The 15,874-nt window shown below is 49.3% G+C and overlaps 1 protein-coding gene across 13 annotated transcripts in view; it reads right to left on the reverse strand.

Annotated features, from left to right (window-relative positions):
- CACNA1D (calcium voltage-gated channel subunit alpha1 D) overlaps positions 1 to 15,874 on the reverse strand; it is a 525,137-nt gene that overhangs the window by 111,164 nt on the left and 398,099 nt on the right. For 7 of the 13 annotated variants that reach the window (XM_060402379.1, XM_060402381.1, XM_060402376.1 and 4 more), the window contains exons 10-12: positions 4,418 to 4,505; positions 4,080 to 4,139; positions 3,088 to 3,114 (exon numbers count right to left, since the gene is read on the reverse strand). In XM_060402379.1, coding sequence (XP_060258362.1) covers positions 3,088 to 3,114; positions 4,080 to 4,139; positions 4,418 to 4,505 — 175 coding nt within the window. The remainder of the gene's footprint in view (positions 1 to 3,087; positions 3,115 to 4,079; positions 4,140 to 4,417; positions 4,506 to 15,874) is intronic. The other 6 variants (XM_060402380.1, XM_060402383.1, XM_060402382.1 and 3 more) reach the window with 1 other exon arrangement.

Consider the following 15,874-nt stretch of genomic DNA (forward strand, 5'->3'; position numbering starts at 1 on the left):
TAAGAACACTGTAACCCAGGGACCAATGAAAGACTTGTGCCAGCTCTTTGGCAAGACCTGGAACAAGCGAGGTGCATTGTATTCCTGCTCTTGCTATGTGGGTTTCCGATGGTAACAGCAGCTAGAAACATGATAACAAGAGTAGAAAAATTCCACTGAGGACACTCAAAACTGTTCCCACAAGACTGGGTTTCTCGCATGATGCATAATGCAATACACACGAGCAAGGTGGCCTGAACGACATCCAGCCCAAGGGCATGCAGCCTTGTCCCTGCAGCCCTATTCATGCTGCAGGAACAAGTGACAGTTGTCTCCCAAGTCCAGGGGAGGCACGGTCTGTGACCCCATCCTGTAACAGTATGAGGGCTGTGGCAGGCAATTACCCACACCAAGTGCTACACCCAGGGTACTGGGTACAGGAGGAAGGAGAAGGGAGCTACAAGCTGAAGGGTCAGGGAAGGCTTCCTCAGCTGAGGTTTGGGCTGGCTCTCTCTCGACAGCTGAATAAGGATTAGCCAAGGGTAGACAGGGAGAGGGGCAGGGAACTCCACTTGGCTCCCGCCAAAGAGACTGGGTGGGAAGAACTGGACTGTGTGGTCCATTTGACAGCTGGAGAGCAGTCCAGAATAACAAAGTGCGAAGTCTGGGAAAGTGAAGTTGCTCAGTCGTGCCCGACTCTTTGCGACCCCATGGACGGTAGCCTACCAGGCTCTGCTGTCCATGGCATTTTCCAGGCAAGAATACTGGAGTGGGCTGCCATTTCCTTCTCCAGGAGGTCTTCCCAACCCAGGGATTGAACCCGGGTCTCCTGCATTGCAGACAGATGCTTTACCATCTGAGCCAGCATGAAAACCGAAGTCTGGGAGGAGTGTCTAAATACCCCAGAGGTCAGAGGGTGATCTGGGGGCCAAATTATGAAGAAATTTAAATGCCCTCTGGCAAGAGGAAATTCATGAAAGTGCTTTTCATTATGAAAATGCTGTTAATTTTTTTTTTTTTTTGTCCTCGCCACACATGCTGTGGGGTCTTAGTTTCCCAACCAGCAATCGAACCCATACCTCTCTCATTGGGAGTACACAGTCCAAACTACTAGACTACCAGGAAAAGACCCCTTTTTTTAAAAACAGGTTTATTAAGATATAACTTACATATGGCACAATTGACTTCATTTTAGTTCTAAAGTTTGTAATCACAACCACAATTAAGATGTAGAATATTTCTATCATTCAAAAAAATTCCTTAATGGCACTTTATAGTTAATCCACGGCTCACCCTAGCCCCTGAAAGCTACTAATTTGTTCTCTTTCTCTATTATTTTGCTTCATTCAGAATCCTATCAACAGAATCATACAATATATAGCTTTTTGGGACTGGCCTCCCTCATTTAGAAAAAGCTCATTTGTGACCCATTTGTGTCATTGATCTCTCAGTAGTTTTCTCCCTTCTTGTCGCTGAGTTTCAGTCCATCATGTGGATGAACTATAATTTGTCTACCTTACCATGTGATGGGCATCTGAGTTATTTACAGCTTTTGGCAATTATAAATAAACATAAAAATGTTGTATGTATCAATTATACATATATAATATTTATGAATAAACATTCATGCAAAATTTTTTGTGTAGGCATCTATCTTTATTTTTCCTATATAAATACCTTAGAGGTGAACTGCTGGGTCATATGGTAAATACGCTGGACTTTGTAAGACACTGACAACTTGCTTTTAGAATGCTGTGTCACCTGACCTGTAGCAGTGTATAAGAATTTCCACTGATTTGCATCCTTGTCAAAATGCCAGCTTTCAAAATTTGATTCATTCTATAGGTGCATCATGGTATCTCAACTGTGATTTTAATTTGCATTTCCTAATGACCAGTGGTCATTTCATGTGCTTATTTGCCATCTACATGGACTATACTCTGCCAGGCTCCTCTGTCCATGGAATTCTCCAGGCAAGAATCCTGGAGTGGATTGCCATTCCCTTCTCCAGGGAATCTTCCCGACCTGGAGATTGAACCCAGGTTGCCTGAACTGCAGGCAGAGTCTTTACCATGTGAGCTACCAGGGAAGCCCCCTCTATGACTACATGCCTACTAAAAATCTACTGTCCATTTTTATTGGGTTGTTTTATTATTAGTGATACTATTCTTATGTATACTGGATACTAGTCCATTCTCAATTCTGTTTTGCAATAATTTTTTCCTCCAGTCTGCAAATGATCTTTTTCTTTTAAGGAGCAGTAGGATGGGGAGCCTGGTAGGCTGCCGTCTATGGGGTCACACAGAGTCGGACACGACTGAAGCGACTTAGCAGCAACAGCAGCAGCAGTTTTAATTTTGATGAAGTCCCATTCATCAGTTTTTCCTGTTATGACCAGTGCTTTGGGCGTCGTACCCAAGAAACTTTTGCCTAACCCAAGGTCACGAAAATTTTCTGTGTTTTCTTCTAGGATTTTTACAGTTTTACAAAAAGAATTCCATGGACTGAGGAGCTTGGTGGGCTACAGTCCATGGAGTGGCAGAAAGTTGGACACGACTGAGCAACCAACATTTCACCTTCTATTCCACTTAAAGTGAATTTTTGTACACAGTAGTAAAACACTGTTTCTAACTGAAAAATAATACTTATATGGGAAAGTAACAAATCACTGGTATACAGTTCAATGAGCTTTTACCAACTGATTATGTAACCTGGACTCAGAGCAAGTAAAACCATTTCCAGCCACTCAGAAGACCTCTTGAACTTCCTTCCATGGACAATGTTTATGGCAGAAAAGTGACAGGAAGTATCTCTCTTAGAGAAATGACTCTGGGAGGGTATATAAAAAGGGTTGATTAGTAGGCAAAACATTATTCATGGTTGCATCTTACTGATCTGATTTTTTTTGGGGGGATGGTTCTTTGGCACCTACTACAGTTCTACAAGGCAGGTACTTACTGTTTACTGGGCAGGTTGATCTTCTACATGAATGTTAGAGCCCAGAGTATAAAAAATATCAGGTCTAGAGCCATTCTACATAAAGTTCAGAAGTTAGAACATAAAAAGCCCACACAAGTTTAAGAAAAATTATGGAAAGAAGATACTGACCTGAGCTTGGACTTTGAGATGGCTTGACTGAAAGAAAGAAAGAATATGATTCCTGTTAGGAAGGCTCCAGGATATGTTCCCCTCCACCTTTCAGCAGAGATTCCATAAAAGCCATGCATGGAAGCCTGGATCCAGCACCCCCGGCTCCCGAAGCGAGCCAGCTGGGGTGAGCATGGAGCAGGGGGCCAGGCAATAGAAGACTCAGCTGCCTGAGCAGCCCTGGCACAGGTGGAGATGACAAGGGTTCTTCTCCCCCCGCCCTCAAACTGCTCACACTGCAGCCAGCGGGGCTGCTCTTGCCCACAGCTCAGCCACGCATCTCCGTAACAGCACGTGCTGCTGCTACAGTGAGAAGAGCCCTGGGCTTGGAGCTCCAGCTCTGCTCTTCACTCACTACGAGAGCTCAGGCAAGCAGCACACCTCTCTGAGCCTCAGTGTGCTCATCTGTAAAATGGCAAGACAAATCCATTCCCTACCTACTTCATGCTATTGTAGGAGGGCACGGCAAGAAGGAGGAGGAAAATTTACTTCATAAACTGTTGAGTTTCCTGCTCCTAACATCATTTTTATGAATCTCCGCCAAGGAGATCAGATTCTCTTAGAAATGACACCTGTACTCGACAGGCATAAGACCTAAAGGACACCAGCAGAAAGCAAACAAAAGAGAATTGCGTGGGGCTCCCCCAAAGCAGGCGGTGCTTGGTGCACTGCACGCAGCTGGTGTGCCTGCTCCTGCAGCCCAGTGCATCCAGAAAAAAGCCAATGTGTGCTCATGTGAAGGCATCCTCCAAGGTTAGGAGAAGGGGGTGCAGGGCTCCAGACAAAGTGTATGAGCCGAGAAGGGCAGGGTCTCGTTATCCAGCCACTATGCATGAGATTGGGAGAGCCCGTAAATGAAGGAAACTTAAACAGGGAGCACATTCTATGAGCAAGTCTGCCATACAAGCCCTTCAAAGCACTGACGCCAGCACCAGGCCCAGAGAAGCCTTTACCCCCAGCGCCGACACCCAGAGGGCCCGGCCTTGGCAGCGCCTCTTCTTCTCCACCAGCACCTAGTGGACACAGGGGAATTGCCAGGTTACCTGGCTCAGCCCGGGGCAGGTTCCATCTCAGCAGGACAGACCGCTTTGGAAGACGAGGCAGGTGACATGCTGGGGGTCTGGGGGGCCAGGGCTAGGAGGGGGACCAAGGGGCCCAGGGTGAGCCAGCCCACCCCTCTTGCATCTGAGGCCATGGCTCCAGGCTCCACTGAAACCTGGGTGACTCACTCATATCTGCTTCTCTAAGAAGCCAGGAGGAGCCCAGAGGACAGCGCCTCAGCCCCACTCACCAGAGACTCCCACAGCAGCCTCGGTTCTCGCCTTCCCCGCTCACGTTCTCTGTGTTCACAGACTCTGTCTCACTGGTGGGCATGCTGGCTGCGGGGAGAATAAACACTTTAGATGGTGCCGTGGCTCCAGGAGTTAGTGACGGACAGGCAAGCCTGGCGTGCTGCCATCCAGGGGGTCACAGAGAGTCAGACACAACTGAGCGACCGAACTGAACTGACTGACTGGATGCCCTGCGCACCCAAGGATGGGACAAACGCAATCTCTGCTTCCAGGATGAGCCTCTGGGAAGCTGGCAGGAGGGTGAGGAACATGATGAAGGGTCCCCCCGGGACCTGACTGGCAAAAGGAAGTGCTGAGAAGCCAGGTATCTCCACAGAGGAGCCTTCACTTCCATGATCTGCCAAGGAAACCCAGAAAGTATCCCAACAGGAAGAGAAACCCACTATCCAACTTCCCAAGGAAAGAAGCCTGGGGACCAAAGTGAGTCCTGTGGCAGTCAGTGCCAGCTTACTCCTCTGATTTCCAGGTTTGCCCTGAGAGGCCGTCACAACGTCTCAGTTACAGCTACATCTTTTCTCGTCCCTGTAAGAGGTACTCTAGAACATCTGTGAACAAACCTAAGATTTCATAAACAAATTCTTACTTTAAATATACTGAAGGAGAGCAGATATTATCAAGGGAGGAGCATATGAAGGTACCAAGCAAAGAATCTCTTTGAAAATGGAAGTATTCAATTCATTTTCCGTTAATCCTATCTGATGTTCTTCTGCCCAGTTTGTGAAGCCATGATGCTGAAGAACGTCAGTTAGATTAATAAAAAAGACACTGTTGACCAAAGATGCCTGCACTAGAGCTCAGAATACGGTCCTATGGGGGAAGAAGGTTTTCTCCCATCCAGCGACCAGAGGGCAAAGCTGTCTGTGGTCCTAGCACACCGGTGTCTCCGGGCACTTCTTCCTTCCCCACAGCACGGCATCAAGCAGAAGCCGAGGCAAAGCTGAAATGTACCCACTCAAGTCAGGAGGCCCAGGGACCCATTCAAGAGTCACCATCTGGCACATGGGTGTTTTCTTCTCCTTCACTTGATTGAACCCTAGAAACGTCACTAACATGTGCTGGGGAGCAGGCGGCAGAGGAGGCTGGACACAAAGAGGGAGGCAGCTCTGCACCTGTCCTGGAGGACCCAGGGGAGAGGCAGCCCCCAGTGGACTTCAGTCCACCGAGACCAGAGCTGCCTCAGGGGTTTGGACACGTGCTGTAAGGAATGACTAACTCTGCTCTGGGGTTAGGAGCTGTCATTGAAAGTCGAATAATGGGAGAATCACCCCCACGTGTGCATGTCTTTGCCCTGATGCATCATTGTGAGCTGCAGTGACCTTCTGGTTTTGGAGACCGGATGGCGTCAACAGGAAAGCCTTTCCCCTGCAAGCCCTAACCATACGGCTCCTCCTCTGAAGGATGCCTGGGTTTCATCTGACAGTGGTGCCTGGAGTGCCATGGGGAGTAGTCTGAGGCCAGCCCAGACTGGAGCAGGACCAGAGAGCTCTGTCAGTGCAGCTGCACAGCTGTGGGCCCTGCTCGGGGGAGAGACAGGGTGTGAATGACAAGGATGGACGTGGACCTGACTTGATGGGCCCAGAGACCTGAGAAACATCTCTTCTGTGGCACCAAAGAAGACCCCTTCCCTTCTGTGAGCACCCAGAGGACTGAACCTGCCAGGGTGAGGGGGTCTCAACAGCCATCTCCAGGCACACTGAGGCAAAGGCTTCACATGGGAAGGCAAAATGAGCAGAATTACGGACGATATAATACAACCAGTACTCTCACAGAATAACCCTTTTCTTCCTTAGTCAAGTCAAAAGAAACCAACTACAAATTTGATTCACTTTTTCACAACTCCAAGCAAAAACACAGACACAAAACCAAACAAACCATAAACAAAAACATCACAATCCAATCACAGAAAAACCTTAAAAAAAAAGCTACATCAAGAGACATAGTGGCTGAATACACAGGAGGCTGCTCATGCAATTTGCTTCTCCATGACTATTCCATGTCTGACTTCAGCAGAAAGACTAAAAAGTCATAAGAGTCAGCCAAGTTCATTGTTACACGTTACTCCCACAGGGTCACCCTTTTCTTCAGGAACAGGACAAAGAAAATCATGGTGGGAGATCCTTACAGATATGACCAGGAGTCATCTCTGTGGAATGTTTCTCTTGGTGGTTACTGCCACCACAGACAGAAGCTGAAAGCAGCAGGGTGGTGGGGGCCACTGGGTGGACGAGGGTTCTCAGGCCTCAGTGGGGTCCTGGCTCTGCCCTGGGCAGTCCCACCTCTCTCCAGGCTTCTCCAGGTCCTGTCTGTAAAGTGGGAACACTATCTCTGTGCTCTGGAGGGTCACTTTCCTCTACAACAGTGCAATACTTCATGGTTCTAATATTAATCATGTTGTAAATTCAGCCACTATGTCCAAGAAGAGCAAACTTCTTTTCATGGGCGAAACTCTGTGGCTTTTTACTCTCTGGGGCCATGTCCCATGATGATATCAATAGAATTGCTGCGTGTAAGTTCTGGGAGTTGGTGACGGTCAGGAAAGCCTGGTGTGCTGCAGTCCATGGGGGCTGCAAAGAGTCAGACACAACTGAGTGACTGAACTGAACTGACTGAAATTCAGTCACTATTTCCAAGAAGAGCAAACTTCTTTTCATGGGTAAAACTCTGGCTTTTCACTCTCTGGGGCTATGTCCCATGATGATATCAATAGAGTTGCTGCGTTTCACTCTTAAAGCTTTTCAAACGATCTGATCCAAACAGATAACTCACAGCCTGCCCATGGGAAAGGTGGGGGAACATTACTTTGCATTTCTGGTTCCATGTCAACTAGTGAATGAAATGCACAAGCTGCTCCCTAGACTGAGGTTGGAGGTACAGAGATAAGAAGTCAAACTGAACTCTCCAAGCAGAAACAGGCTAACTGTGGGGCATGGCTTTGGGACTGCAGTGAAGGAAAGACTCCTCCTGCTCACCAAGCAGGCTCCATCCTTCAGGTAGGAAGGGACAGTGGTTGAGAGCAGGCCTCTCAGGTTGGCCAGGTCTAACTTTACCCCCATATTTGTGACAGAACTTCTCCAAGGCTTCATTTTCTCATCTGTTAAAATGGGGCATACTTTAACTTTACAGGGCTGTGGGCAGAACTATAAGGGAGGAGGTACAGAGTGATCCACAGTGTCAGGCTGTCAGTGAGGCTCCTACATGACGAATCCATCAGCTCAGGATAGCTTTCCTGGAGCTCCCTGGAAGCAAGGGAACTCTCTCTGGATGGTCCAAGTCCAGGATCACTTCACCCCACCCACTTCTACAGCCACACAAAGGATCCTCATGTGAACAGCCTTCCACACATCTGACCCAGCCTCAGCCTGCACTCCCAGTTGGTATCACATTCTCTGCCTTAAGCAGAGTTATTTTAACCTAGCCTGTTGTATCGAGAGCAACTTTTCTGTCATCCCTATTTGACAGCTGCAGAGCCACAGAACACTAATAAATAAATCTGCTTTGGAATCATGCCCCTGGGGGCTCAGGAGGAAGAGAGGAAGGGGCAGGTAGAGGAAGAGAGCAGTGACTCCACCAGAACGTGGTGACCTCATTTGGCCCCGGAAATAGATGTGGATCCAGTCCCTCCAGCCGAGCCTCAGAGCCGCGCTCTGGCCAGGGCCCTGGCAACCTTCCCATCCCGCCTCTCCCTCCCTGCCATAGGAGTGTTCCCTTTTTCAGACAGGGCCCAGTGGGCATAACCAAGGAGCTTGTTTGTACATTAAAACATTTCACCCTTCACTTGCACCAGACATTCATTTTTCTTTTAACATTCCTAAATTGATATGCACTTCATTTCACTTAGCCCCAGTAGGATCTCATCTACGTCTTAAAAAAATCAAGACAGGAGAATCAGAGACTGTTAGAACTGGAAGGGGCTGAGGACATGAATGAATGCTGGGATTTCACAGATGAGAGAAGTGACCTGCTTGCCTTGGGACACACAGTTCAGATGTGAGAGGAGAAAGCTCTCCTGAGCCACCCTCACCATGCAACAACCCCGTGGCTTTGGTACCTCCTTAAATACACTGATGTATGATTCAGTATCAGTACGTTGGTATGTGCATTGGTATACACTTAAAAACTCCACAAATCAAAACGCTCGAAAAACCAAGTAAGCCTGTTACCTGCCAGCCATGCTGTGCTGTCGCTGACCCTCATTAACCCCTGGAAACCTGGTGTAGAGCCAGACCACTTCCAGGAGATCAGTCCAGCAAACGGGGAGGGGGGTTATACAAAAATACAGGTGTGCCAGGGACTACTGGGACTTCATAAAAGCCCAAACAGAAAGACTCATAAAAGCCCAAGGAAGTAAACCCATGGACGACTTTATCAGAACACGTGGCCTTCTCCCTAACCGGCTGCCTCAGCATCAGGACTGCCCCATTCAGGGTGACCGCTCTGTCCCTGTGAGCATTCAGCATTCACTGCTGACAAGTGACTAGGTCTAATTAGGGCTGCAGCAGAGAGACCCCCTCAGACAGAATCCAGACCCTCCTATAGAAGAAGCCAGGGCCATCTGCATGCAGAGAGGCTATCAGTCCTTTTCCCCTCCACATTTCAGGAAATTTTAGAGCTTTGTTGAAGAACTTTTCATTTTTTAAATATAAATTCGAGAGCAATTTTCAGTGACTCCAGCTGAAACCAGGTATTAGGACAAGCCTGTGGCCTATGCAGCAGTGCTGCCTGGCCCTGCATCTGCCAGGCACTGGGATCTCGAGGGAGAGCCCCAGGGCAGACCCCTGGGCTTCCAGCATGTGTACGCTGAAAAGGGGCCTCCAGTGGTAGGTTGGCGAGGGGATGGTGCCAGCCAGCAGCCGGGACACCCTGGACTGTAAGTGAGAGTTGCCAGGGCCTCCCGGGCAGCCTGGCTCAGCGCCTGCTCTCCATGGATAGGAGAGCACTATTTCTTTTTAGGATTTAATTGTAGGGCCTGGATGTCATCATGGGTGATGCCACATGAAACAAACCAGGAAACGTGCTGTTTTTCAGGCCAGCTCTACAGTATCTTCACCACCATGTAAACATTCCTCTATCTACCGTCTCTCTGAAGAACAATGCACTTCTTAACCGTATCCGCCTGGTCTGCGGATTCAGAGGGAAATCAATGCACAAGTGCACGCGTGGATGTGCATGCCCAGGAGTAAGAGTGAGTCTGTGTGCGGATCCAGACAGGCAGCCCCCAAACTCTGGCCCCTCCCCCCACTCATAGGCACAGCAAAATCCCAGACCAGCTTCCTGTCTCCAGGACAGATGTCAGAGAGGCTTGGTCTCTGTCATTGCTGGGACAAGTCCCCTTTCTTCCCAGGGCTTAGTTATTGCATCTGCAAATGAGCTATTGGTCAGTTTCATTTCTAAGACCCATTTACCTCTGACCTGACAGGACTGCTGTAAAGAGGAAACACCCACAGGTTGTCTGGTTTTACTCCCAGCACCAAGGGGTTTTCCTTGCATGCCCCGCCCGCAGGAGGTAAGCAGTACTGTGAAGTCACAGCCCACCCCTCAGGAGGGTGTCCAGGAGCCCAGCAGTCAGCCTGTAACGACTGGTTCCAACTCACCCCCAGGCAGAGTACCCTGGGGAGTGTGGCAGCACAGGAAGGAGCAGCCCCCGGGAGACCCTGGCGACCCTTGCCCAGTGAGCCCGGAGCTCGGCAGGCCCCTCCTGGAGCAGGGCACACTGACAGCCTCGCTCACAGATGTCCAGGGCCTCTAGGAACCTGGTTCCCCTGTTCTCCATGAGACGAACTTTCTTGCACACTCAGGGGTCTCTTCGGCATTTCCCTCTGTGCCCCAGCAGCCTAAAGCGTCTTACTCTTTCCTTTCAAAGGCGGGGGCGGTCAGGTTAGATAACTGAGCAATGGCAGGATCATAGCTGCCTTCCTTGGGGACAGGGGCTCCGCAGCCAAGATCTTGTGTTTTTGTCTCATTTTCATGACAAGTATGAGCAGCGCCATGACGTCCCCTGGAGGAATCTGCTTGTGCTTGCTAGGGGTGACACACTCAGCCGTCACAGGCTAACAGACTCTCATTGCTGTAAAGAAGCCAGGCTCGTGCTGGAGAATGTGGGTCAAGGCCAGACCAAGGTTTCTCTGTCTAAAGCAAGAATCATGCCCTGCCAGCAACTATTTCTGTATGACCAGCAACAGTGGGAGCACGGCATCTCCATGAGGGCTCCCACCCCAGTAGTATCACCAGTAATGCCAGGGGCCTTCTTTTGGGTCTCTAAGTATTTCATTAAATTAAAAAAAACTCCACCCCCAACAAAATATAGCAAGTTTTCTGAAAAGTTACACTGCTTCCTAGTCCTGCAGATCTCAAGACTAACCTGGAATTCTCAAGAATCCTTGAAAAGTCACAAGGCCCAAGCACCAGCTGAGGAGGGGGGCTGCCTACGAGCTCAAGGAGGGGGTCTCTCCTCCCCTGGGATAGGAACCACTTATCTGCTCATGTAACTTCTCAGAGCTGGAAGCCTAAGTCAGTCTTTGCAAACTTTTTTCTCCCACCATCACAATATTTCCTGCTTAGTGGAAGCCCATTTTTCCTGCAGAGGCCTTAGGAGGTCCCCACGCCCAGCCTCTTCTTCACAAACCCATTCCCAGCACTGCAGTGGCACAAGCCAGCTGTCTCCACCCCAGATTCAGGCCCACTCTCAGACAAGTTCCTTCTCTCGGAGCCACATCATCTTCTCAGAGTGAGAAAGGGCTCATATCTGTACCCACTCTCCCTTTCCACTTTGGGACCTTCTGAGGAGAGTAGGACTCAAATACTCCTTCATTCAGACCCCCAAGACTTTCTCAAGTCCAATTCCCATCGCCTCTGTGCTCGGCATTCCCACGAGCGAGCAAACAGGGCACCGTGAACTCTCTGCTCTCCTGGCAGCTGGCATTGTGCCCCCAAGCCTCAATCTTCTCATGGAGGCTCCTCCAAGGTTGTGTGGCCAGGGCCGACCTTGGTAGCAGCAACCACATGTGCACAGGAAAAGCACAGCGATGGCTCGAGCAGGCAAGACACCAGCTGTCTGCATAACTGCCCTGCATGGGGTTGGTCCTGATGCCAAGCCCAGCGATTCTGATGGCAGACTGTGTTAAGCATTATTTTAGAGCACAGACTGAAACTGTTTCCCACATAAGCCCTTTCCCCATTCCCATTTATAAAGGCAAGTGCCCCCAAATCATGGCATCCTCTAGAAGTCTATTTTTAACTTCATTCTTGAAACTAGCACTACTAGCTTTAGCCTGGTCCTGGGCAAACCAGCCAGGGACTGCAAGACGCAGAGGCCAACTGAAACGTGTAACCTGGAAAAGAAAAATCAATCAAACAACATCACTGGAATTTCCAAACAGTTTAGATTAAAAAGCATCATTTGGGGGGAAGTGTTTAAAAAGTCTGTCTTCCAGTCTAAGAATATTCATGCAGAATTAAATAAATCTTCTGAGTTGGTTCAGCTGCTTCTTTAAAAGGTACAGTTCAAACAAAGAGGAAACTGCAATGCTGCCTTGGCTAAGACACATATTGAGGGAAAAGACAAGAGGAAAACAGCACAAACAAGTTTCAAGGAAATGAAAATACAGGCATCTCACAAACACACCACCCAGCACATGCACCTCACACCATGCCATGTGGAAGGAACAGGCGTCAGAGGTCTTGGGAGAAGAGTCTCCCGAAGAGGAAGTTCCAGCTCAGCAGTTTACCGTGATCTTTAGCCCTGCGTTGGCGAAAGCCGCAAAATCTCCTTTTCTTCTTATCCTCTTTTAGCAAGTCGGCCACTGTGACCCCTTCAGTGGAACACAGGCAATTTCATTATGCTTCAGTAGAGGGCAGCAACAGCAACGCCAGCAGGCCGGAGGATGCTGAAGGCGGCCCCATCCTCCGGCTCTGACAGGCAAACCCCAAATCTGCCCTCCTCCCATGGAGAAATCTACAGTTCAGGACCTGACCGATTGGCAGTGAGCATGCACCTTCTGCAGCTAGCATACTATAACGCCTGTCTTCAAAAACCTGTCCATGGACACAGTGTGGGAGGGAGAGGGTGGGACAAATGGAGAGAGGGGAACGGAAACCTACCATTACCATACGTAAAGCAGCCAGCCAGTGGGGATTTGCTGTGTGACACTGGAAGCTCAACCCAGTGCTCTGTGACTACCTAGAGGGTGGGAGACAGGATGGAGGTTCAAGAGAGAGGGGACATATGTATACCTGTGGTTGATTCATGTTGATATATGGCAGAAACCAGCACAATATTGTAAAGCAAATAGTTTGCAACAACAACAACAACAACTACCTGTCCTAAATATACAACCAATTAACCCACTCTGGACAAGTGTTCCCAAGGTTCGGCTTCCCCTCTAGGAAGGGCATTAGGGAGAGGGCACATCAGCAGGAGTCCTAGGTGCTGACTGGCTCTGTGAGTCCAGCCAGCATCACCCTATGTAGCAGGACACTTGGGGTTAAAGCAGCGGGTTCTGGAGCTAAATAGACCAGGTCTAATCCCAGCCCACCCATGGGCTGGCTGAATGACTGTGGATGTGCTATCTAACGGTGTTAAACCTTAGTTTCTTTGCTCATAAGATGTTAATAACGGTTGAACCTGCACTTCAGAGAGTTGCTCTAAGAGGTGAATAGTACATACAGTGAAATATAATGATACAAGCACTGGCTAGGCACAGTCAACCATGAAAACTCCCTTGTCTGGGTCTCAAGACAACGATTCCAGGGTCTCCAGCCTCAGACAGCTCTGTGATACAAGGGCTGTTCCAGGCTGGCGAATCGCTGTAGGAGGCGCCACATGCCCCAGGGCAGCGCAAGGGTAGCAGAGGGAATGGTGAATGGACACAGGGCAAGCTTTCACGCACGGCTGCTGACAGTGGGAAGTGGTGTCACTCGGCATAAGGCTCACATTTCTGATAACGGGCCTCCTCTGGGACCCAGAAAAGCCATTCGTGGTCATCGCTCCCACAGGACCCTGGGCACCAGTGGCCACACAGGTGCGGCATTTGGGGGCTAGAGGCGGTCAATGTGCAGACTACAGCAAAACCTCGGTTCAAATCCCGGCTCTGCAGCAGTCATGCGGCCCCGAGAGGCTGCTTCGTCTCTCTGTGCTTCGTTTTCCTCCTCTGACGAGGTCTTGCCACACAGTGGTGTGAGGAGCAACAGACTCGTGTGCCCATAGCCCTGAGAAGAATGTCTGGCACCAAGGAAGCACCTGGTTAATGTGAGCAACGACTTGGTGCTCTTTCATTCAACAAGCAGCCACTGGGAGCTCGGACATGTGACCAAGACCCTGCCAGGTGCCAGCCGCCCCGTGCAGAGCCCCGTTTCTGCCTCCATGGAGCTCCCAGTTCTGCGGCAGAGCAAGCCAGCGATCACGTGAACAAGCATAAAACCGCAACTCTGGTAGCTGCTGTAGAGCCCACATGCGCTATGGACCATACAGTCCACTGTGGCAGCTTTAAACTGGCCATTTATTGAAAATAGCCAAAATGTTGTTTCAAAACATGGAAGGATATCCACAGAACACGGTTCAGTGAAAAAAGACAAGTGGCAGGGCCATCTGTGCTGGGCGATCTAGTGGTGGGGACCAGGGAGGGTGCTGTCTGTGCAAATGCAGGTTCTCATGTGCCCAGCCGAGGCCAGAAAGAGCAGGCTCCCAACTGCCAAGCCTGCTTCTCTCTAAGGAGAAGATGAGCGAATTATCATGCTCTATACACCTCGGTATTACATGAATTCCTTACAGTGGGCAAATAGCACTTATGTAATCAAAGTATATTAAATACAAACACTGCCCTGAGTCAGAGCTTCACAAACCTGGCTGCCTCGTCACAGTGGTGCAGCCATCCCGAAGTCCATCTCCCACCGGCTCCGAAGAGGCCAGCCCCCGGCGGATGATGGCTCCCAGGACCACCCGGGGTTGGGGGGGGGGTGTCTCCCATAACCCCAGCCCTGGGCTCCCTGCAGAGAGGGCAGTTGCCCTGGATGTGTGTTTACCCTATGCAGCTCTAACTGCTGCTGTTTGCTTGACAGCTTTTAATTGAATGTTTTCCATTTTGAACTTGTACCCTGAGGTGGTTTAACCGTGATGAAAGCAGTTTTGTAAATCAACATTTGTGAAGACACAACCTTTTTCAACAGGACCAGCAAATGTCCATGCCTTGTGCTTGCACACAGCTTTGCCATCTCTGGTTTTCTGCCCACGCCACAAATCAAACACGGCTGTAAAAGGCATCAAAGTGACACACACAGGCGGGAAGTGACAGCTGTGACAACCTTGTGTGCCGAGGGGGCAGCATCCCGGTGGGAGGCAGGCAGGGACAACGCTCACAGCCTCCAGGACTGACCTGATGAAGAAAACACAGGGCTCCCCCCTGCAGTCAGGGCTGGAGTGTCAGGGTGTCCTCCACTCCCTTCTTCGGGGCATCCTACATCCCCACTGACAGGGATTACTGAGCATTCATAGCTCCCTCAGAAAATGCCTTGCTTTTCTGGCCAGAGTTTTAGAATGAGCTTCCTTTAAAAGGATTTCATTATTTTTATGCTTTTTTTTTTAAGGACTAATCACTGACAATGAGAAGAGTTTAAAATAGAATGTGAGGCTTTCAGATCTTAATGGCCCCAGCAAAACTCCATTGTTCACTCAGAAGCAGCTGCATACATCTAAAAAATCACTTTGAGATTTGGCAGAGTTTCTTAAGGAACTTGAAGCTCAGCAAAAAGTTAAATAAATTATCCTTGAAAATATCCCATATGCTCAGGAACTAACTTCCAAGGGAATCTTGTCCATTCAATTAATTGTGTAACACTAGCTTTCTAACAGCAAATGTAGGGAACAAGCATCATAAATAATCTGTGGACACACAAAGCCAGAGCTACCTGTCACTGTGGTACCAGACAGCCCTAAAGGTAGGGACCCCACTGCCTCTCCTCTGTCTTCTTCCAAGTGTGACACTTGGTATGTTGGCATTCAGGAGTCCCCAACGCTGGTTTCACACTGAAACCTCCAGGGAGCCACATCTGGGTCCCGTCACCAGTGAATCAGCATGGGGGTGAGGCATGGCACCGGGATGCAACCCCACTCCCCAGGTGACTGTCACACACAGCTAGAGTTGGGCACCACATGTGCAGACAGTGACATTTAGTAGATCAGAGAGAAAAGATAACGTGAGCACATCTCCAAGTGCTTGATTTGACATCTGTTCTCTGACACCAAGGTAGAAACCATCTTCAAGGGCCAGCAAGCTGGGCTGCTATATCTCAAAAGTGACTGAGTTGACAGATTTGTTTTCTATCAATACTTGAGAACCTTGGAGTTCTTGAACAGTAAGGAATAGGGATGTGGGTCCTAAAAGGTGTCCTCTCTCTGAGTTTGG

This window comes from Ovis aries, chromosome 19 (genome assembly GCF_016772045.2).
Source record: "Ovis aries strain OAR_USU_Benz2616 breed Rambouillet chromosome 19, ARS-UI_Ramb_v3.0, whole genome shotgun sequence".
Classification (NCBI taxonomy): domain Eukaryota; kingdom Metazoa; phylum Chordata; class Mammalia; order Artiodactyla; family Bovidae; genus Ovis; species Ovis aries.